General features: G+C 42.9%; 3 protein-coding genes across 3 annotated transcripts; all 3 read left to right on the forward strand.

Annotated features, from left to right (window-relative positions):
* Positions 1-1,836: 1,836 nt before the first annotated feature.
* On the forward strand, positions 1,837-4,734 carry myl2b (myosin, light chain 2b, regulatory, cardiac, slow). The gene is made up of 7 exons (XM_070833225.1): positions 1,837-1,954; positions 3,450-3,539; positions 3,653-3,728; positions 4,018-4,122; positions 4,198-4,276; positions 4,356-4,404; positions 4,499-4,734. The coding sequence occupies exons 1-7, from the start codon at positions 1,952-1,954 to the stop codon at positions 4,601-4,603; spliced, it is 507 nt and encodes a 168-aa protein (XP_070689326.1). The 5' UTR covers positions 1,837-1,951; the 3' UTR covers positions 4,604-4,734.
* A 3,095-nt stretch (positions 4,735-7,829) lies between these two features.
* ppp1cc (protein phosphatase 1, catalytic subunit, gamma isozyme) lies at positions 7,830-11,579 on the forward strand. The gene is made up of 7 exons (XM_070833511.1): positions 7,830-8,231; positions 8,688-8,819; positions 8,905-9,135; positions 9,412-9,516; positions 9,785-10,008; positions 10,465-10,599; positions 10,968-11,579. The coding sequence occupies exons 1-7, from the start codon at positions 8,177-8,179 to the stop codon at positions 11,055-11,057; spliced, it is 972 nt and encodes a 323-aa protein (XP_070689612.1). The 5' UTR covers positions 7,830-8,176; the 3' UTR covers positions 11,058-11,579.
* A 512-nt stretch (positions 11,580-12,091) lies between these two features.
* pptc7a (protein phosphatase targeting COQ7 a) lies at positions 12,092-20,616 on the forward strand. Its single transcript, XM_070834069.1, has 6 exons — positions 12,092-12,675; positions 13,945-14,124; positions 15,645-15,843; positions 17,911-18,034; positions 18,121-18,250; positions 18,382-20,616. The coding sequence occupies exons 1-6, from the start codon at positions 12,474-12,476 to the stop codon at positions 18,438-18,440; spliced, it is 894 nt and encodes a 297-aa protein (XP_070690170.1). The 5' UTR covers positions 12,092-12,473; the 3' UTR covers positions 18,441-20,616.
* Positions 20,617-21,098: the final 482 nt, after the last annotated feature.

Below are 21,098 nucleotides of genomic sequence, written 5' to 3' on the forward strand. Positions count from 1 at the left end.
TGACAGGAGAAACTGCAATAATAGGCAGTAGGTTTTTCCTCACGGGAAAAGTATTATTTACAAAGAGAATCTGGAACCTGCACCTCTCCAGAGGTTCATCCACTTGTGAACATTGTCATCGACAGCAGAGCTAAAACCCTGCATGTCGCACAGGGAATCCTATTATACAGTTTACACAGGACCTTCACAAATATATGTATGTCCTGCTTAGCTGAGCTAGTGTATAAAATCCCTTTATCAATACATATATTGATAAGGGGAACTGTGCAGCTGCACTTTGACTGTATCAAAAGGAATAGTTTGCCAAGTGTGTGATCAGCAGATCATATTAGGGTTTATTAGAATATTATGTGATAATGTCAGTTTTTATGAATAGAAATTATATCAACACAATCAAATACTTAATTTGATGATTTTATTGGAACTGAAACTAAGATACACTAAGTATTCGGTTAAGTATTTGTTAAGAATCAGATGGAACAATGAGAGTAGAGGCGACAGTGAGTTGATTCAGTGTTTTCTGGGGAAGAGCTTTCCGTGGTGGTGCTGTGGGTTGCTAGCACTACCCACTGGACAAGATGGGTAAATGAATGGTCAAAGCAATAAAGGAGTCTGCAGCGTGGGCTCGGCACAAAACATGCATCCCGGCGTCCTAAATATTTGTCACGTGGTCAAACGTGAGTCCACTCAAGTTGTTCTCGTGCTTTAGCGGAGGCTTTGATATCTGTCACTGTTTGCCAGTTGTGAAAATTGGGAACATTTGTCCCTGTTTCTGCTGAGAAGCCTGTAGAAGTTTGTCACAGCAGACATTTTGCAGTGTCAAAGCAGGGGAGAGCACAGGTGGAACTAATAACGTTAGTGCTGTAGATGTTGCAGTCAGTCATGCCCGTGAGCTACTGTTCACAAAACCAGGATCCTGTGACTGGAACATCTTATTGCAATGCAGCCTTAATTATGGTTATTACATACACCTGAAATATCTGCTGTCGAAAAGACGTATTTCAGTCTCAGAAATGTAAATGAAGACTTGTAACTGTCAGGAAAACAGCTGCTAAAAAAACTTCAATAAAACAAATTTGCTCATTGCAAAAGCTTCATATTTAGAGTGTATTTACTTCCTCGCCCAAATGACCCTGTGTAGTTTTCATCTGCTCACCCAAAATATATTTCTAAAATTATACTTTTCTGTGTATTTTTATCAAATACTACAAACCTCAGATTTCATTGTTTACCATTTACTTTGCAAAATTTCAGTTTGCTCTCCACAAAAATGTACTTTACTGTTCAAAAATGAAGAAATCAATACACATTTTTCACACAAACTAACACAAACCAAGATGTGTGAACTCATTTCTTAAAAAAGCATAACTGTCCGGCATTGCTGTAAGAAAAAGCTGTACGTCATTGTTCATGAAACGCATCACATGACCGCATGAATGCTTTCCACTAATGTTTTCCACAGCAGGTCACGCTGTTTAGGATCAAGTCTTATTGGGGCTCAGACAGCTTCATCTAACAGTTCCGTTTATTGTGGTACCGAGAAACAGCTCCCATCATAACATAGTTTTGGTCTCTGTGGAGCACTAACAGGACAGCTGGGTGATGGATCCCATCAAGTGCAACTGTCAGTCCCCAAAAACAACTGTCCCTCCCGAGCCAGAGCTATGTCCTGTTGTTATTCTTGGGTCTCAGTAATGGGGTGTGTGTGTTTGGCTATTATCCCTAAATCTCATGAACTCTGACAATGATAGGTGGTAGGGGAGGGTGGGGGGGGGGATGCTCCTCTTTACCTGGGTCTCTGCCTAAAGAGGGCATTGAATATTTATAGCCCATAAGCATACACCATAATGGAGGGGAGAAGGGTCAGTATAACTACCCCCTAGATTTGTCTGCCGCTTCACTATAAAGCAACGAGGAGTCTGCTTGGTCTTCATCCAGCTACCACTAAAACATGGTAAGTGGACACGCATTTCATTGTTACTGCATTTGATCTCATTCGAAGTACAGCCGCGCTGCAAGGGGATATTCTGTTTCTGCTGCATGTTAATGTGTTAATGTAGTATATTATATATATTTATATATTTATATAATATACTGTCATGGCACGCTTTGATAAATTATACATCTTCCTCGCCTCACACCAACGATAATCAATATGTTCGTGGGTACTGAATACAGATCAACCAAAAAACTCATCAATAGGACAGCACTCAAGTTGTCCTATTGATGAATTATTTATTATTTTTGTCCACTCACGATACTGAAATTAAAAAGAAAACTATGTGAATTGGTAGTTGTAGAATGGAGCGAAGAGGGGAGGACAGATGAAATAATGAAACAATGAGAGAGAGGAGGACATGGCCGAGAAGAAGAGAAAGAGGAGTGTGGAAGAAAAGAAAAGGAAACACTCGAAGGAGAGGAGAGGAAAAAGGAGAGGGAGGGGAGTGGAAAAAGAAAGGAGTGGAGACAAGGGGAATGTAGAGGGAAGGAAAAGAGGGGAGGAACTAGGAGAGGACAGGTATGGAAGGGAAAAGGAGAGGAGCCGAGAGAGGGAAGAAAAGGAGAGGAAACAGATGAAAGGAAGGGGGGGGGGGGAATGAGAGCAAACCAGGATAAGAGAGGAAATTGGAGAAAAAAGGAGTGGAGGGCAGCGGAAAGAGAGGGAGAAGGGGGGAGCAACAGGTAGAGGCTACAAACAGGTCAAGAATAATTGGATGTCTTGTTTTGATCAGTGAAGTTTGTGCTGGTCCTCTCAGAACTGAGCCGCGCTGACAAACAGCAAACTTTGCCTTCCGTCCTATGAGTCGTACGTGAATCATCTTAAAACAAAATAAAGAAATAAATAAAGCTGAGCGCTGGAGGTCCCGTCCATTAGATATACTAGTGCTCGAGAGCTAATCCACAACAAGGGTTAGACAGCAGCTGTCGAGGGGCCTGTGGAGCCAAGCAATGTGATGTCATCGCACCGCATCCCTTCAACGCTGTTTTTCACAGTTTCTTGGCAGTCATGTAAATAGCTTGACATAATCCTTGTCTCCGAGGGATTTCTGATCAAACAGGGCTCAGTGTACCATCCTGTCATCTCCCAGGCCCTATAGAATAATCCCTCATGTGATCCTGGGACTGTGGGAGTGCGGGCAGCGGACCACACCTTCCCTCAGCTTAGCCTGCATTCTCACAAAATTTGAGGCTTGAATAAATATTTCCACAACAAACTGACAGTGTTTGTAGTCCCTCCTAATGAAATGCATGCCCCCAGTATAAACCTGGCCTATTGTGCAATTAATGCGCCCACACTTGGTACGTTTGCTGATCATTGGCTCGTTATCGCACGCATAACGTGGCACGGTTAAAACCGATAATGAGTGAAGCCGAAGCAGAGAGCCAGACGTTGATCGTGTCATTAGCATTGGATCTAATTAGAGTGTCGTTGTCTTAAAAACCCACAGTCTCCCAAGAAAGCCAAGAAAAGAGCAGGGGGAGCCAGCTCCAATGTGTTCTCCATGTTTGAGCAGGCCCAGATCCAGGAGTTCAAAGAAGTCAGTGCTCGTCCTAATGGGTTTTTTTCACATTGAATTTGAGCAGCTTACTTTGTAGTGAATGCGTACTGTGCACACTGGAGACACAGCATGTAACAATCACACCTCTGCAGGCCTTTACTATCATGGACCAAAACAGGGATGGTTTCATTGACAAGAATGACCTGAGAGACACTTTTGCAGCTTTAGGTAAGAGCACCTCTTGAGTGAGAGTGGACCCATTCATAAATATTTTCCTTGTTTCATGTGACGCAAACTGAATATTTTTGATTTGGACTGTCGCTCGGACAAAGCATGTAATGTGAGGAAGTCACCTCAGGTGTCTGGAACAGAAGAAAAAAGAACTTTTTTCTTTTCTTTCATTTTAGTGACCAATTGATTCACCAGTGAATTGAGGAAATAAGAATCAGATTAATCAATAATGAAAATGAAACTTGCTCCAAACATTAATTTGACCTCATCTGCCATCTCGCCTCAGGCCGTTTAAATGTCAAGCAAGAAGAGATTGATGAGATGCTGAAGGAGGCACCAGGACCGATTAATTTCACAGTCTTTCTCACCATGTTTGGAGAGAAACTAAAAGGTGAGGTGAGGAAAAGATATTACCTTTGTTTTAGTTTTTCATCAACTCAGAGCTGCTGCTGCTGTCCGTCTTTAGGCGCCGACCCAGAGGAGACCATCCTCAACGCTTTTAAAGTCTTTGATCCTGAAGGAAAAGGAACGCTAAAGAAAGATTTGTGAGTAACAGCGTGGCGCTCTGTTGTTGTTGGATGAGGAGAATGAACGTCTGCTCATCATCTCTGCTTATCTGTGCAGTGTGACCGAGATGCTGACGACCCAGGCGGACAGGTTCTCCCCTGAAGAGGTCAGAGCTCTACTCCGGACAGTGTTAGAACGTTGCGTTGCTGAGGTTGACATTCTTCAAAAACATCTTCTTCTTTATTACTTTATGCCCGTAGATGGAACAGATGTTCGCAGCATTCCCGCCGGATGTAGCAGGAAACCTGGACTACAATAACTTGGTCTATGTCATCACACATGGGGAAGAGAAAGACCAAGAATAGATCCATTATTTCTGAGGTTGTTCTCTGGACGTTTAAACCAGTAGGTCATGTCTGTGCCCAGATATGTGCGTGATCACACAGACTGTAGCATACATTTAGAGCAAAATAAAGATGGAAATAAATATTGCCAATTTCAGCCTCAGTTTTTTGAATTACATCATTATGTATTAATATATTACTGATGTGTTAATTCTAATCTTTATAGTATGTATAGGTATGTTTATTATTATGAACACTTAAACTCCTACTATGTAACAAGTGAAATTAAAGGTTTACGTTAACACAGAAAAGGAAGTGTTTAAAATGTTTTGATATCATGCTAATAGTGTTAATGAGAGGAGAAAAGGTTATTACTGGCAGATATTATTCGCAGAACCATAAGGTTTTGATGAAGTAGGAGATTTCCAGTGGTCAGGAGGTTAAACACATAGGCATGTGAGGATGTTAGTTAATCCCTCTGTGAGAAACAGCAATTACCCTTTTCTATTTGGCCCGATGGGAGATAGATTTGTGTGGCTTTACCATAGTTTGAGCAGGAAAAGCTGTCTCCGTACTCATATTGAATTATCTGTATAGGGTAATTTGAGTTTTAGTTCAGTGGTGACCGTGCAGCATTTTGGTAATGGCTAAAAAAGAAAACAGGAAGAATCTGTATGTCCAATCAAAAAGGTTTTATGAACAGGCCAAAGGTAATAGTTTCCCTCGTTAACCCATGGCTGCACTACGCTAAGGTCTTTAAGTGTATTTCAAAAATAGTTCTGTTAGAGACGAACCCTTTCCTTCTCTAAGTGTTCCAGTTTTCCTATAACACAGGACCAAAATACATTTGCAATAAATGTAATTGTTTTGCATCTGAAACAACGTCCATCAGTTCATTTCTGATCAAAAGGAGTCAAGCCTGCCACCTAACTAAAGTTAATATTACATGAAAATAAAAATCTGTTACATTTGCTACAGGGACACACAGTTTTCTATTTGCTAGACTTTATATGTGCTTTGCTGCACGTTACATTACCAGTATCATAGCAGTACTCTGCTGTAAAAACAATATTTAAAGGTGTGAAAAACTGAACAGGAACTGTATAAATTTGGTTCCCTGTCAATATATGATAACTGCCAAAACACTGCAAAATGGTTTGTGGTGGATACAATGTTGTGTTTTCCATCCATCTTGAATTTTCTCTGTCAAAATTCTTGTTTATTCAACAAAACTAACACATACAGTACTGTCTAAAAGTTTTAGGCAGGTGTGAAAAAATGCTGTTAACTAAGAATGCTTTCAAAAATATAAGATTTAATTGTTTATTTTTATCTATTCACAAAATGCAAAGTGAGAGAACAGAAGAAAAACCTAAAGCAAATCAATGTTTGGGTGTGGCCAGCCTTTGCCTTCAAAACAGCATCAATTCTTTTAGGTACACTTGCACAAAGTCAGTTATACCAGTTATACCAAACAGATGCTAATAAGGATCAATTCAATTTCTTATGTAGGTTGGAACACAGTCATTAGACTTAGAACTGGGTGAGGAACAGACAAACTCTGCTGCAAAGGTGAGGTTGTGGAAGACAGTTTCATGTCACAGGTCATCATGTTCAGACTGAGCACAGCAACAAGACACAAGGTGGTTATCCTGCATCAGCAAGGTCTCCCCCAGGCAAAGATTTCAGAGCAGACTGGGGTTTCAAGATGTATTTTTCAAGTTCTTTTGAAGAATCACAAAGAAACGGCAACGGCCAAGGATACTTCGTGCAGCAGATGAAAGACACATTATGCTCACTTCACTTCGAAATCAGAAGATGTCCAGCAGTGCTGTCAGCTCAGAACTAGCAGAAACCAGTGGGACCAGGTACACCAATTTACTGTGCACAGAAGTCTGGCCAGAAGTGGTCTTCATGGAAGAACTGCAGCCAAAAAGCCAAACCTCCAACGTGGAAACATGGCCAAGCAACTCAACTATACATGAAAATATAGGAACTGAGATGCAGAAAAATGGCGGCAGGTGCTCTGGACTGATGAGTCAAAATTTTAAATAAACATCTAGTCTGTCTGGGATCACGTGAAGAGACAGAAGGATTTGACACAGCCCATATCCACAGAAGATCTGTGGTTAGTTCTCCAACATGTCCAGATGTTTGGAACTACCTTCCTGCCGAGGTCTAAACAGTGGGCGGCTGTGGATCAGAGGTAGAGTGGGTCGTCCATCAATCGGAAGGTCGGTGGTTTGATCCCTGGCTCCTGTGAATCAGCATGTCGATGTGTCCTTGAAACCCCAACTTGCTCCTGAAGCATAGTTTCAGAGTGTGAATGTGTGTAGATTCCTCCTGAATGAATGACGTGTGAGTGATGTGTAAAACCGTGTACCTGGAAGAATTGATGCTGTTTTGAAGGCAAAGGCTCGTCACACCATACATTGATTTGATTTAGGTTTTTCTTCTGTTCTCTCACTTGGCATTTTGTAAATTGATAAAAAAAAATTAAAAAATGTAATTTGATGTTTTTGAAAGCATCATTGTCAATTGTCCCTGTGATCCCAACATTGCTGCATAATTACCTGGTAAATACCACCACTGCTGTGTATGGTATCTCTATGTGTCAGCCCTGCTAGGGTGTACCCAGCCTCAGCGTCAGCTGGGAGTGATACAGATAATGGATGAATATGACCACTACTTCTCTATTACTGTTTAGGACACATCAAGTTATTGCAAATTAACTATATAATGAACTGCTTTCTTTCTTGTAAAGTCACCAACTCAGGTGAGGTTCAGGTGCTTCTATTTGTACATTAAGTATTTTATCATTATTTTAGAATACAATTAGCACTTGAATTTGGCATACAACGTGTTGTTGTTACTAATCCCCGTTAGCTGAACTTAAATTAATCAAATGCTTTATCAATAAATGTAAGATAATGACTGGATCTAACCTTGCATCATGGTAACGTTATGTTTTGCTCCAATGGATTATGAATTAGAATACTGGTGCAGTTAAGGTGCTTTAAAATGATTCTGTCCCTTCACTGTGAAAACCTTGATTTATTATGTGTAGCATGTATATATAATGTACTTAATGATCAACTTGATGTGTTGGTGCTATTTCTCTTGCCTGTTCATTCTGAAGCTGAGCCTCGTCTAAATGGGTTAAAGCGTCTTTCTCCATCCGGTCCACTAGGGGGCAGCAGCAGCGCAGCTACCGCCAGCCTCCTTGAAGCCGCTTGGTTGGCTGTACAAGGTGCGGCAGAGAAAAACGGAGACGGGACACCATTACTAGCTAACAGCTAGTGCGGCTCACATTTATTTTTTTTACTCCCCGTTTCTCAGCAAAAGCCAACATTTGGATGTAGATTTTTTTTTTTTAAACTGCGATGTCGACGGAGTGTGCTAGATTGTGAAAAGTGTCAACGAGCAGCTCAAACAGAAGCAGGGTCACACCAACATCTTTACCCTCAGCCGGAAAATCAGCCAAGCTAACGTTAGGCGGCTAATGCCAGGATAGCTAGCGGGCTAGCTTTCACTAGTGCGTTAACGCCAACACCTAGATTCGACTGAGTCGGTTTTGCTAAACACAACGTTGCAATGGCTGATGTTGACAAGCTCAACATAGACAGTATCATCCAGCGTCTCTTAGAAGGTAAGGAACCGCTTCAAATGTGGCCCTTAAAACGTCAACGATGCTTCGATTGCCTGCATGTTGTGGCAACATACGCTAGCGGTGCATACAGCAGGCGGCTAGCTCTAACCAAATGGAAGTTTGTCAACATCATGGAAAATAACCAGCCCTGTTAGCTAGCTAGCGTCAGTGTGGTCATCTCCAAGGATCAGTTGCCACCTAATAAGTGAATCTTATTCTCCCCCAACACACACACACACACACACACACACACACACACACACACACACACACACACACACACACACACACACACACACACACACTGTATTTCTGTGACAGTGACACAATCATTGTGTCCCCTTATGTCCCACACAGCCTCTGCACTGAAGTCCTGTGCCAGGCATTGCCAAGTTAGCAGCAGCCGTATTCAGCTGTGGTTTTGCTGACCTTTTCACTTGTGTTTTGTTGTTGCAGTCAGAGGGGCAAAGCCCGGCAAGAATGTGCAGCTGCAGGAGAATGAGATTCGTGGATTATGCCTCAAGTCCAGGGAGATCTTTCTCAGCCAACCCATTCTTCTGGAGCTGGAGGCGCCTCTCAAGATCTGTGGTGAGTGAATGATCCGTGAATGTCTGCATGCGGTTCAGTTTGGCGCTGTAAGGTGTACTGATCCCCCTCCCTCCATGTCCTGCAGGTGACATCCACGGGCAATACTATGACCTGCTGAGGCTGTTTGAGTATGGGGGCTTCCCTCCAGAAAGCAACTACCTGTTTCTGGGTGACTATGTGGACAGGGGGAAGCAGTCTCTGGAAACCATCTGTCTTCTGCTGGCCTACAAAATCAAATACCCAGAGAACTTCTTCCTGCTGAGGGGGAACCACGAGTGTGCTTCAATCAACAGAATATATGGTTTCTACGATGAGTGTGAGTACCATCCCTCCTTGGCCATTACCGCATTTTGTATCAGTGTCTTTGTGTGTGGTAGTAATGATGGTTTGAGTGAACTTCTGGTTGTTTTGCCTCTTGTACTCCATCCTCTGTGGCTTCAATGCACTTTGCACCATGAAATTACTGTTACTGGGATCTTTTAGTCTTCACACAGGGTTGACGTGGTTGAGCTTTTTGTTGGAGCACATGTGCCACAGCAGAAGTGTTCTCTGAACTAATCCTGAATTTATTTGTTTTTTTCTTGCATTTTAGGTAAAAGAAGGTACAACATCAAGCTCTGGAAGACTTTCACAGACTGTTTTAACTGCCTCCCTATTGCCGCCATTGTTGATGAGAAGATCTTTTGTTGCCACGGAGGTGGGTTTTTGAAGTTGAAGTAAAACCAATATTTTAGTCTAGAAATATGTTTGTTTTTTTGTTACACATTTGTGTAAATTCCACTGGTCACTTTGATGGTTTTAGTTTTATACAGAACGTCCAAAGTAGTCTACCTTTGACGTCAGCGGCTCTTATTTGTCCTTGAGTAATGCTGTCTGTGCAATTTTTTTGGACCTCATCCGTGTGCAATAGGCATTGAACTCATGATTAGTGTGTTTATTTGTACTTTTGCTGCCATCCTGTTTAGGACTGTCACCTGACCTGCAGTCCATGGAGCAGATCAGACGCATCATGCGCCCCACTGATGTGCCTGATCAGGGTCTGCTGTGCGATTTGCTCTGGTCGGATCCAGACAAGGATGTGTTGGGCTGGGGGGAGAACGACAGGGGTGTATCGTTTACCTTTGGCTCAGAGGTGGTAGCCAAGTTCCTACACAAGCATGACCTGGATCTGATCTGTCGTGCCCATCAGGTAATCACAATTCCCTCTGTAATTCTAAACTGGGGACTGGGGAACATCACATACTGTGCAGAGTACTGGCACACAGACTTTGAGCAATAGACAGTGTTTCCCAACCTTTTTGGCTTATGACCCCTCATCACTGGTTGTCTGGTCTAGTTGTTGTGAAGAATCTTTTTACTTCGGGGGGAAGAGGCCTGAAATGATAAAATGGTCTAGTGAGTCACAAGAAAAAAAAAAGGAAGGACCAGAGGAAAGTCTGACAAAATAAAGATGATAAAAATAAAGATGATTATTTTTGTGGCTGATAGATATTTTCTGCTTTCCAATTGTTTTACTCATCAGAGCCATCAGGCTGGGAACCACTGCACTAAATTATATTTGACACTATCCTACAGTTAACATCCAATCAAGGACTGTTTTAAAGTTTTGAATGTCTTTTTAATACCATCATCATCTCACTTGCAGGTTGTTGAGGATGGCTATGAATTTTTCGCCAAGAGGCAGCTTGTCACTTTGTTCTCAGCGCCTAATTATTGTGGAGAGTTTGACAATGCTGGTGCCATGATGAGTGTGGATGAGACCCTCATGTGCTCTTTTCAGGTGAGCCACCTTTGCTTGTGCATTAAGTGTTTTAGGATGACATGAACTGAACTTTAATGTCAAATCCTGCTATTGAATAATGATGAATGCGTTAATCATCAGTACTTTATACTGGTTCACATTTGTGCAGGAGCTTAATCTTTAAATATCCAAGACATTTTGTAGAAATAAGGTCAGATCTGTAGAAGAGCTGATACCACAGAGCATAATTAGGAAACAAAATACCGGTTAATCATTGTTTAATGTGTCATGTTTATGCTTTGACCCTGCAGTTTATCTTTTTATTCCTACTTCATCTATTATTTCTTGAAAAATGCTGTGATGCTTATCTGAGTCAACATCTCCACCCCTCTGCGTTGCTTTCGCAGATTTTGAAACCAGCTGAGAAGAAGAAGCCCAACGGCAGCCGTCCTGTGACTCCCCCCCGCAACATGGTCACCAAACAAGCCAAGAAATGAGTGTGGGGGAACAAATGGGTCACACTCCTCTGTTCTGCTTTCATCTTCTGCATTAGAAGGATTGGTTGTCCTTCATCCTGCCAATACTGAAAAGATATTCACTCCTACCTGATGAAAGCAAATATTTTGTTGTTTTGTCCACGGGGGTAAATTGATATGTCACCATGAAAACCTCAGGTGTTTTGCACTCCATTTTGCAGCTAGTCTTTGCCACATATGACTGTTCAATCAGGAAAAATGTAACAATACGGCTACTTATGCACAGGAATGCCTTGTTTGAAGCTGTGCACAATTTTTCCAGTTTCTTTCTTGTCTTATTAATTTGTCCTATTTTTCACACTGTTGGTAATGGGTATTAATGGCTATAAAACCAATGGGGGAAAAGTCACATACACCTGTTTACTTCTGTAAAACTTTTATTTACAGTTTATTTACAGTGAGTGTCATAGGATATTGACTTTACACTTGCATCATCACATTTTTAAACAAGTCTTGTGCTAAAATAAAATGAATAAAGAAGCACTCTTGTAATGTCTAAATCTTTCTAATAAACTTTGAGTGTATTTTAGGGGGAAACTGAGAGCCTGGTGTCATTTGTTCCTAAGAACTTCTTTTGTTTTTAAAAACCACAAAACTGCTTGTTGCCTAAGAATACACCATGAAGAGAGGGGCTCAATCAGTCAATACCCACAAGGGGGAGACAGAATAGAATGCGAAGTCCAGGCAAGGAAAGTGGAGGAAAGATGTCAGAATGCATTTGAAAAGTGCGACCAGTCCTTAAAATTAATGTTAATATTTGTATTTTTGCTATTTTATCAGGGGCTGGCTGTTTGCTCATTTCGGTATTTCTGTTTAATGTGGATTCCAAATCCATTCTGAGTTAATTCGTCCACATGTACTTACTCGTGAACCTTTTCTATGCACAGTTTCATTATTATGAATAAGAAAACAGCTGCCTCCAAGTGACGTTTCCTTATTAGGAAACGTACGTTGCGTAATGATGTCTGACGTCAGAGCAGTCACAAGACCCTGCTAGCAGCTCGCGGTGTGTGCGTGAGGCCACAGGGCAGCTCGTTCTCACCTAGTGTAGCGTCTCAGAGGCAGCGCTGGCATCATGGACGCTGAGAAACAGCTTCTACGGGTGTTTTGGAGCGAAAGAGTCGACTGTTTTTTGTGAATTTCACGGCGCAGGAACAAAGCTCCCGGTGGCTGCCCTTGTTTAATCAGCGGAAGGCATTGTGTACGCGTGCGTGGTGGCTGTTGTTGTCAGCGGCGGCGTCCTGCCGTTAGCTTCGCCACACATCTTCAGCCTTCAGTCAACACGCTAGCGAGTCAGTATTGTGCGCTTGCATCGACGCTAAGCTAGCGGGGCTGCTAGCTTGGCCGGTTTGTTTGGTGGGAGCTGGTGTGTAGGTGATGTTGTCCGTGCTGTCGTACGGGAGACTGGTTGCCAGAGCTGTCATCGGCGGACTTTCTCAGACAGACAGCCGCGACTACAGCCTGGTGACAGCGAGCTGCGGCTTCGGCAAGGATTTCCGCAAAGGTATCCTGAAGAAAGGGATGTGCTATGGGGACGACGCGTGCTTCATCGCCCGACATAGATCCGCGGATGTTTTGGGTAAGTGTGCGCTTTGTTTGCTGTGGAAACCAAGCCATGCGACACGACCACGTATGACTCTAGTCATGACGTGGGTGCAGGTCAAAGGTCACTACCTTTATCTGAAGGCTCACATACCTCACAGGTAAGTTGGATTGCACGTGCGAGCAGAATTTGTTAAGAAAGCTCGTGGAAGTGTCCACGGAGGGACTGAGTGACTTATTCACTGCTAACATCACGTCACTGTACTTCAGTACTTGGTTTTTGTTCTCTATCTATTGCCTGCGACACCCTGCTGCATCTTTTTTTTTTTAAATAAAGTAGGCTTGAATCTGAACTTGATGTAATGTAGAAAATGAATCCCACACATCAATTTGTCTACAGTGAACAAAAACAATGGCGCCTGTAATATCTGCACTTTTGAGAATTGTTTTAAATTCCACAAAAATGACACAAGCCTTGAATCGTATATAAGCAACATGTCATTTAACACCTCTGCAGGACCGTGCAGGTCCACTGAATGTCTGCATATTGAACTAATAAGACACTCAGGGAAACCTAGAAATCAAGACATCCCTTCTCCAACTCAAAAAGTTATTTTTGGAACATGTGATTAGTTGAGAAGTTGTGTGTCTGCTTTGTGTACGCCTGTGTCTCGCTTCTGGCACAGGCTGAGGAGATGCAGAGGGCCATCCTTGTATGGTCTGTCCTGGGAGTAACAAGACTACAGTTTCCTTTCTAGGAAAATCTTGGGCCTGATCAAATGCTCCTATGGGAACAAGTACTCTTGTTAACCCACAAAGTAGAGTATGTTTCTATAGGAAGATTGGTGAAGCCTTGCAATGACTTACGGAGACGACTGAACAGAATCGCTTAACATTATCAGGAATAATTGAAATGGTGACAAATCAAAGATGAAGTGCTTACAGACAGGCTGTTTTATGTAGTCTGACGTATCCTTGATTTCTTGAACACTGTCTTTTTTTCTTGGCTGGATGTCTTTTCTGCATTTTTGTGAAAGTGGCCATTGTTTTCTTTATTCTGCAGCTGTGTGGCATTGTTCTTGTCTCATGCAAACTCCTCACTTATTGACAATCTAAGGAATGTCAAAAATGATTGTTTTTCTGAGTTTGATCTCACTTGACCCGTTGAAAAATAATAGTTCCCTCATGGGTTTTGAAAAGCAGCATTATGCGCAACGCAGAATAAAAATATTAATGAGGGAACATGAGGTGAACTATAATTAAGGGAAAATGATCACTTAAAAAATGAACACCTGTCTGTTTTTAGGTGTAGCAGATGGAGTAGGTGGTTGGCGAGACTATGGAGTGGACCCATCGCAATTTTCTGGAACACTGATGAAGACATGTGAGAGGCTGGTGAAGGAGGGACGCTTCGTCCCCAGCAACCCCGTGGGCGTCCTGACGACCAGCTACTATGAGCTGCTGCAGAACAAAGTGCCACTACTGGGTGAGCAAAGCCACTGGAATTACAAGGTCACAGCATTCATAGGGAGTCGTAGCCAGCTTAGCTCGTTCTAAAGACACATTAAAGGCCCCATCAATGCCAATGCATGGGATAAGCAACATTATGCTCAGGCCATGCTCACCATCTGTGGTATCATAACAATGGATGTCTGGGTATCTGCTGCAGCTCTGTGTTGGTCATCACCACGTTCTCTCCTACACAATTGATTTGATTGTCTCATGTAGGTCAGTGAGTACAAGAAAACTACCGTGGTCTCTCTTTTCTGAACCGTTTGTATTAAACGTGTCATTGTAGGACTGCAGACTTTGATGCTGCTGCTCGGTGCCTCTCCCCTCGTTTAAAACCTTACTAAACAAATTAAAATCCATACCATTCACTCTGCTGGACGGCGCAGTTCAACCTGTGTTGTGCAGAGGCACAATGTGCTTGCCAATGAAACCGTATATATTTCCATGTGGTTTAGGCACACCATTTAGGGATAGGTTGTTTGTTTCTGTCTGTTTGGTCTAATGAAGGCTGGATGGGGATTTTTGCATCATGAGTCAGAACAGCCAGATCCCATTAAGAAGTCCTGGGAATGTCCCAAGTCCTGACCTGCCCCGTGCAGATCCCTTCCAGAATCCCTTTCCTCCCTCACACTGCTTCCTAACAACAAAGCATGCGCAAACTTGTAACCTCAGCAAACAAATGTTTCAGGAACAGTCAGATCTGTTCTCGTGAGTTTCAGTACTTTTCCACCCCTTTATCACATGTGCAGCAGGGGAAACAACACTGTATTGTGCTGTTCCTTCACGGCAGAGGGAATGTTCTTGAGGCCGGCAGTGTGTGTAATTGTACTGCTGGAGAGAAAACAGAGAAGAAAAGGGAGTGAGTCACAGTGCGTGAGGGGTTTTGAAGGTTGATCCCAGAGAGCATATTTTGGTGTGCCAGATGAATCACCAGCAGGGTGTGGCTGCACGCTGTCCGACTGCTCCACCAGCTCACGTTTCCTCTTCCCCATCACCCAGATGGTGGAGCTCCAAAAGTCCCTTAAAACCACTACACTGATTGTGGTACGTCAAGTTTGAATACTTAGGCTGACCTCATTAATCAGTCTCCCAAACACACTTCAGACTGGTATCTTTCTATAAACGTATCTTTCGTATAAACGAGTTGTTTCCTGTGCTGTGTGGCTTTAGAAAGTCGGGAGGAAAAGGCGTTTCACTCAAAATGAAGTATGAAAATATCAAACCAAAATGGCAGGATATTTTATCACCATACACCTTTCACAGAAGATATTTTCACATCACGGTAGGAGAAGCACAGGTGTGAATAATTAAATCAGCGAATGGAACACAGCCATTGTTAACTGTATTAATAACACCTGTGGTTTTGCTTCAAGTCAAAATGTCTGCCATGTAACAGGACTGTTCCAGAAGTGTTTTCACACTTTATTTTTAGGATATCATGCTCAACATTTGCATTGAAATGGAAAACAAATGCGTACCTGTGTATGTTTGCAGGTAGCAGCACAGCCTGCATTGTGGTTTTGGACCGGCAGAGTCACCGGCTGCACACGGCCAACCTGGGAGACTCCGGCTTCCTGGTTGTCCGGGGAGGGGAGGTGGTACATCGCTCGGACGAGCAGCAGCACTACTTCAATACGCCCTTCCAGCTGTCCATCGCTCCCCCTGGGGCCGAAGGAGCCGTCCTCAGTGACAGGTGGGACACCCCGCAGGCACCACCTCACACACCTGCTGTTAATGGACAGTTGTTAGACGTGTTCCACACAGCAGATGTGAGAAAGCTATACACATCCTGATAACAATACAGACACAACAAAGGTGCTTCTCTGTAACAAACCGCACTGCAGAGCATTTTGTCCTGCTCGTTTCCCTCACATCCAGCAGTATTTTGTGAATGTAACGATTGCATTGTGTTGAGCTGTAGTGTAACAGTGTGTCAGGGGCCACGTGCTGCCGTGTCTCGTTGCCGTGGTGTGCCAATCAGTAGCACGGTAGACGTCAGAGTGCAGGGCAGGCACTGGATGTTTGCCAAGCTTCCCTGTTACCCAGGTCAAAGTCTGTGTGGGCTGATGGGCAAGCCGAACAATCCACAGCCAATCCTGCACCAGCAGCCTCAGCCACCTTTTCACTCACTCAGTCTTGAACCAGGCAGATTATTCTGAGCTCCTTTTTAAAAGCATCCCTGGAAAATGAGAGACGATGAAACTGAACTACATGTCATCCCTGGTACAGAAAGAGTGTTTTCATTTATTTATTTTTTTGACCTAAATTCAGCCTCTGCCAACCCATTATCACTTTCAGTGGTTGTGGATTTGATGTGGTGCTTGGAATGACACTTAGCAGGGACACTTTTAATTTGTGCATTTCAGTCATTTAGTGGAAGGATTTACACTGAGTGCTACAGCACATTAAGCTTCCAATCCTAGATTACCAATTTTGCAAGCAACTAAGACTTTTAATGCGCCAACAGCTGCTTTGACGGTAGAATACAAGAAAAAAAGTTTCCCAGAAAGATATCAGAAAGATTTGTGTCACGTGTATGTGGCTCTCTCTGACAACAATTATCTCTGGAAGAGATGTGTGTCAAACATGCAGATATATATATGTGTTTTAATTCTATATGGGCTACTTAACCCTCTCTAATATTAAGTTATTTGTTTGGCACAAGGGAATCTACTGAGCTACTATGTTTCCATTTGCTCACCCATCTATTATGTCCTCTAGCATTGCAATCAGATGCGAGGGAGACGGTGTGTTCTCATAACATGGTTTTATAACACACACACACACACATTTGCCCTACGATTATCTTCATGATTATATCTGAAGATAAAACTTTTCAGAGCTGTCACTGTATAATTATCTGAAATGTTTGTTCTTGGTGGCATTTGAGAAATGGCTTTGACTCACGGATGTGTTAACAATGGATGATGAATCCAAACATGGCAGGCAATTCATTTCAATGATAGCTGCTCACCCACAAGTTCCTCGTGCTTAACTGCGGGTGCCCATAATGCACATGCACTAGTATCTCTATGGCTCTACCTGGCTACCAGGAACGGTTTTACAGCTGTATTTTCTCATGGGAACTGCAATTTCAGCGAAATCGCACCACAGGACAAGGCTATTCCTGGACCTTTGGCTCACTGTCATGGTTCAGTCCAGACAGTTTGTAACGAATAACATTCATGGCTGGCTAGGGGTAGTAGGGTATGGGCATCTTCCAAGAAGTGAACTTGACACTGGCAGACTAACTTGGTTCCTGCCTATATGCGTTTGTAGCGCCTATCATCATAATAGTCGCACCTTTCGTTGGACCTGAGTGTCGGCTCCAAAGCCCCCATGTGATGGATTTATCTTCATCCTACACCTGTGATTTAGTTGCTGCAGCCACGGTAAAATATCAGTAGGACTGGGAGTCTAGCCTCAGCAAATGCTGTAACTTTGGCAGTACATTCTACCACCGGCTGGAGTAATGTGCTATAATCTAAGTATTCTCCAAGTAGAGGAGAAACTGGAGTAGAGGTTCAGATTAATCAGCTCAGACAGGACAGATTTCCTGTATGTGGGTGTAAAAGGGGGGAAGAAAAAGCTTAAATGGGATTAATTAATGGTCACAACCTTGCTGATATGGTAGTGTTAGTTTGCATTTTGTAATTTTTCACTGTCAAATAAAACAAACTGTAAATCGTGAATGACTTGCATTACCGAAATGACTGCATGCAGTGCTCTCTGCCTGACTTTACTGTGTGTGCGCCATCAGCCCTGATGCAGCAGACAGCTCCTCGTTTGACGTCCAGCTGGGTGACATCATCCTCACTGCCACCGACGGGCTCTTTGACAACATGCCAGACTATATGATCCTGCAAGAGCTGAAGAAACTCAAGGTAAGTGAACAGGTTTGCTGGAGGAAGTGGAATCAATCAATGTCTGGAATACAGCTTTCATGTCAGCTTCTGTGTTTTCTCCTAAGAACACAAACTATGAGAGCATCCACCAGACTGCCCGGAGCATCGCAGAGCAGGCCCATGTGCTGGCCTACGACCCCAACTACATGTCGCCTTTTGCACAGTTTGCCTGTGACAATGGACTGAATGTAAGAGGTTAGTGTCTCAGCTCTACTTCAACCAAATACAAAAGCTGAAGGTAATGTCCTTCAAAGCTTTATTTATTAGTGGAAACATTGCAAACAACACTTTGCTCAGCACCATCCTAACAGGTTGTTTTTGTCCAGGAGGAAAGCCAGACGACATCACTGTGCTGCTGTCCATAGTGGCAGAATACACCGACTAGAGACTGTGTGGAGTTGTGAGGAGGGGGGGGCATCTGCCTCTGCAGGTGATGGACTGCTTTGATTCCTGCTGGCCAGGATGAAGGACTGATACCAGATGCTTTCCCCACATGAGCTGGCTCAACTCTGCCTGGGCCCCCCAAATGACCCTTATCGCCCCCCCCCCAAAAAAAAAAAAAAAAAAAAAGACTCTCTACATGCCCACTTCTCTGTGATCATGTACATCACACAGGGGCTGAATAAAGAGGACTACAAGCCTGAAACATCCTCTTGGCCAGGTTGCAGTGTTGGCGTCTTTGTAGTGTTCCACTGCTCACTGGATAATCCCATTGCCTGGGATAAGCAATCATTGGGTACGTTGGAGATGAGGATCCTGCCTGACAAGGATAAGTCCTCTTCCTCTAATGGGTGGTTTGGGCACGGAGGAAGTTGAGATTCTGAGACGGAGGCGGATGTAGCCAGACGATAGGTGTTTAACTGTTCAAGCAGCCCCATGCTGGGCTGCTGAAAGGGAAAGAAGCAGTCCATCAGTAGTGTCAAGAAGGGAACTGCACAGGAAATGGCAGCATTAGGGCTCAATAAGTGGCCTGCCTTGTGCAAGAAGGTGCTCCTAATGATACAGTGATATTTAGAAAAGTGTCATCAAACCTAGTATGTGGGTGCAGGGAGCGTGTGTTTGATAGTAGGATGTGACTGGTTTGCTGTTCTGGGATATTTTAGTAAATGTTTGCAAAATAAAAAAAAAATGTCGTACGCACATTCATACAAATGTGCTTAGTTTCTTGGCCTGGTGATCTAATAAGATTTCATGAAGACGTGGGGCAGCAGCCTTTTCCATACCAGTGCATTCAAGTCTTGCACACCTTTTGTTACTTGATGGCTGTTGGGATGAGGATTTTATAGTTCAAAAGCTTATCAAGATGTATATTGTGTCAACCTGTTGCCATCCCTTTAATCTCACAGCTGCTGCTGCTGAAGTCTTGATCATGATTACATGTGTCTATGAACGTGTGTGCGTGTAATGAAGGCACTCATGTGCTCCTCTGTGTGTCTAATGTGTAATTAGTGTCCATGAAATGGACGTGAAGGCTACAGACTTTTCCATATCCACTGGGCTGAATTGGTCATGCAGCCTTATACGCACAAAGCTTTTGAAGCATATCTGAAAAAGCTCAACACAGTGGAAGTTGGTCTGGTGACCAAATGTATTTTTGTAACTTCTTTGTTCAGTGGGATTGTTGAATTATTTGGGTGGATCACTGCATCAGTAGTTTTAAAAAACTGTTGTTCTCAATCAGCGTTTCTTTTTCTCTCTCTCCTTCATGCTGTCGAGCTTCAATGACACATTCATAAGTCTGCAGGTTTCATGTGAAAAATGTTCCTTATTTTTCAATTACATCACTATAATTTTTCCATCTGCATTTACCAAACCTTTTATTCACAGTTAAAATATGTCTAAGAAAAATCCACATTTTGTGTAATGTTATGATGTGCCTTGTATCAGGTGTCGTTGATACTGGCAGATGTTCACAATTCCTTAAACCCCCGACTGTGTGCCAGGTATTGAGCACAAAGCCTGATACCGTTAAGTAGCCATGAGTCAAATCAGCCCTACTGTCTTTTTACCCGCAGTATTTTTTTTTTCTCCTGAAATCTGCTTCTCTGCACTCAGTCAGAAGCTTAGGAATAGTGATTAAGCCATTGCATGCTTAGAAAATCCTCCCTGTGGATCTTCAGATCACTGTTTACAATCTACCCCATCTATGGACCGTTTCCCTGCTTAATCTGACAAGTTCACACTGGAAGACTGTGATGTCAGGTGTCATTGTAAAATGGGCCTGATGGAATGAAAGGAGAGATTTAGGCAGAGCAGTGACTGGTCAAAACGTGAGTTCTAATAGTGGAACAGCACTGAGGACAATCTAAGCAGCCTTAACAACATTATAAAGCAATTCTCCCAGCAGCTGATACAGCCACGGTTAGCGTTGTGGTTCCTGCCTCCTGACTCATACCTGCCCGACACGCTTTCCTGTCTCATCTTCCTCCTCCAAACACTTTGTTACAACCAGAGCATGTGTCTATATATATTTTGGGTGTACAGTTCAATGCAGATCTAAGATCTGTAAAAACATTTTCAAATCTGTACAATATTTAAATAAAGAGTATAGTATTTATTAACCTTTTTGTATTTGACTGATATGAGCATAGACCTGCTACAAGTTGGTTTTCTATCAGAACACTATTTGGCACGCTTGTGTACTGAGCAATACGTCGCAGAGGCGTTTTCTTCACTATGGCAGGCTGGATGCCTTTAGGGCTTTATTTTCCCCATCAAGCTATTATCACACTGCATCCAGCATGTTTACCTCTCTGAACTCCGCCTACCGTGTAAGCCAGAAAAAGAGAATGTCTAAGAACACTGCGTACGATCTGTGTGTGTGTTCTCCCACATTCCTCAGACGTTGGACATACTAACAGTTACCATCAGCAGACAGGTGTGGCATCTTCAAGCTGAAGAAATGTTTTTACAGTCTGTTTTCCTTGCATGCTATGACATCTGTATTTCTCACTGAAATTACTGAAACAAAACAAATAATTACGGATACATTCTCTTGGATTTCCAAAGCAACATTTGAGCCATAAACATGCATTAAAATTAC

This window comes from Pempheris klunzingeri, chromosome 7 (genome assembly GCF_042242105.1).
Source record: "Pempheris klunzingeri isolate RE-2024b chromosome 7, fPemKlu1.hap1, whole genome shotgun sequence".
NCBI classification, from domain to species: domain Eukaryota; kingdom Metazoa; phylum Chordata; class Actinopteri; order Acropomatiformes; family Pempheridae; genus Pempheris; species Pempheris klunzingeri.

What these genes read in the sequence shown, in the direction of transcription:
- myl2b (XM_070833225.1), top strand. An exon ending in GGAACGCTAAAGAAAGATTT is followed by an intron (nt 4,277 to 4,355) that starts GTGAGTAACAGC and finishes TTATCTGTGCAG; the next exon opens with TGTGACCGAGATGCTGACGA. An exon ending in ACAGGTTCTCCCCTGAAGAG is followed by an intron (nt 4,405 to 4,498) that starts GTCAGAGCTCTA and finishes TTATGCCCGTAG; the next exon opens with ATGGAACAGATGTTCGCAGC.
- ppp1cc (XM_070833511.1), top strand. Translation starts at nt 8,177, where the DNA reads ATGGCTGATGTTGACAAGCTCAACATAGACAGTATCATCCAGCGTCTC. An exon ending in CATCCAGCGTCTCTTAGAAG is followed by an intron (nt 8,232 to 8,687) that starts GTAAGGAACCGC and finishes TTGTTGTTGCAG; the next exon opens with TCAGAGGGGCAAAGCCCGGC. An exon ending in CCCTCATGTGCTCTTTTCAG is followed by an intron (nt 10,600 to 10,967) that starts GTGAGCCACCTT and finishes TTGCTTTCGCAG; the next exon opens with ATTTTGAAACCAGCTGAGAA.
- pptc7a (XM_070834069.1), top strand. Translation starts at nt 12,474, where the DNA reads ATGTTGTCCGTGCTGTCGTACGGGAGACTGGTTGCCAGAGCTGTCATC. An exon ending in GAACAAAGTGCCACTACTGG is followed by an intron (nt 14,125 to 15,644) that starts GTGAGCAAAGCC and finishes GTATGTTTGCAG; the next exon opens with GTAGCAGCACAGCCTGCATT. An exon ending in GGAGCCGTCCTCAGTGACAG is followed by an intron (nt 15,844 to 17,910) that starts GTGGGACACCCC and finishes GTGCGCCATCAG; the next exon opens with CCCTGATGCAGCAGACAGCT.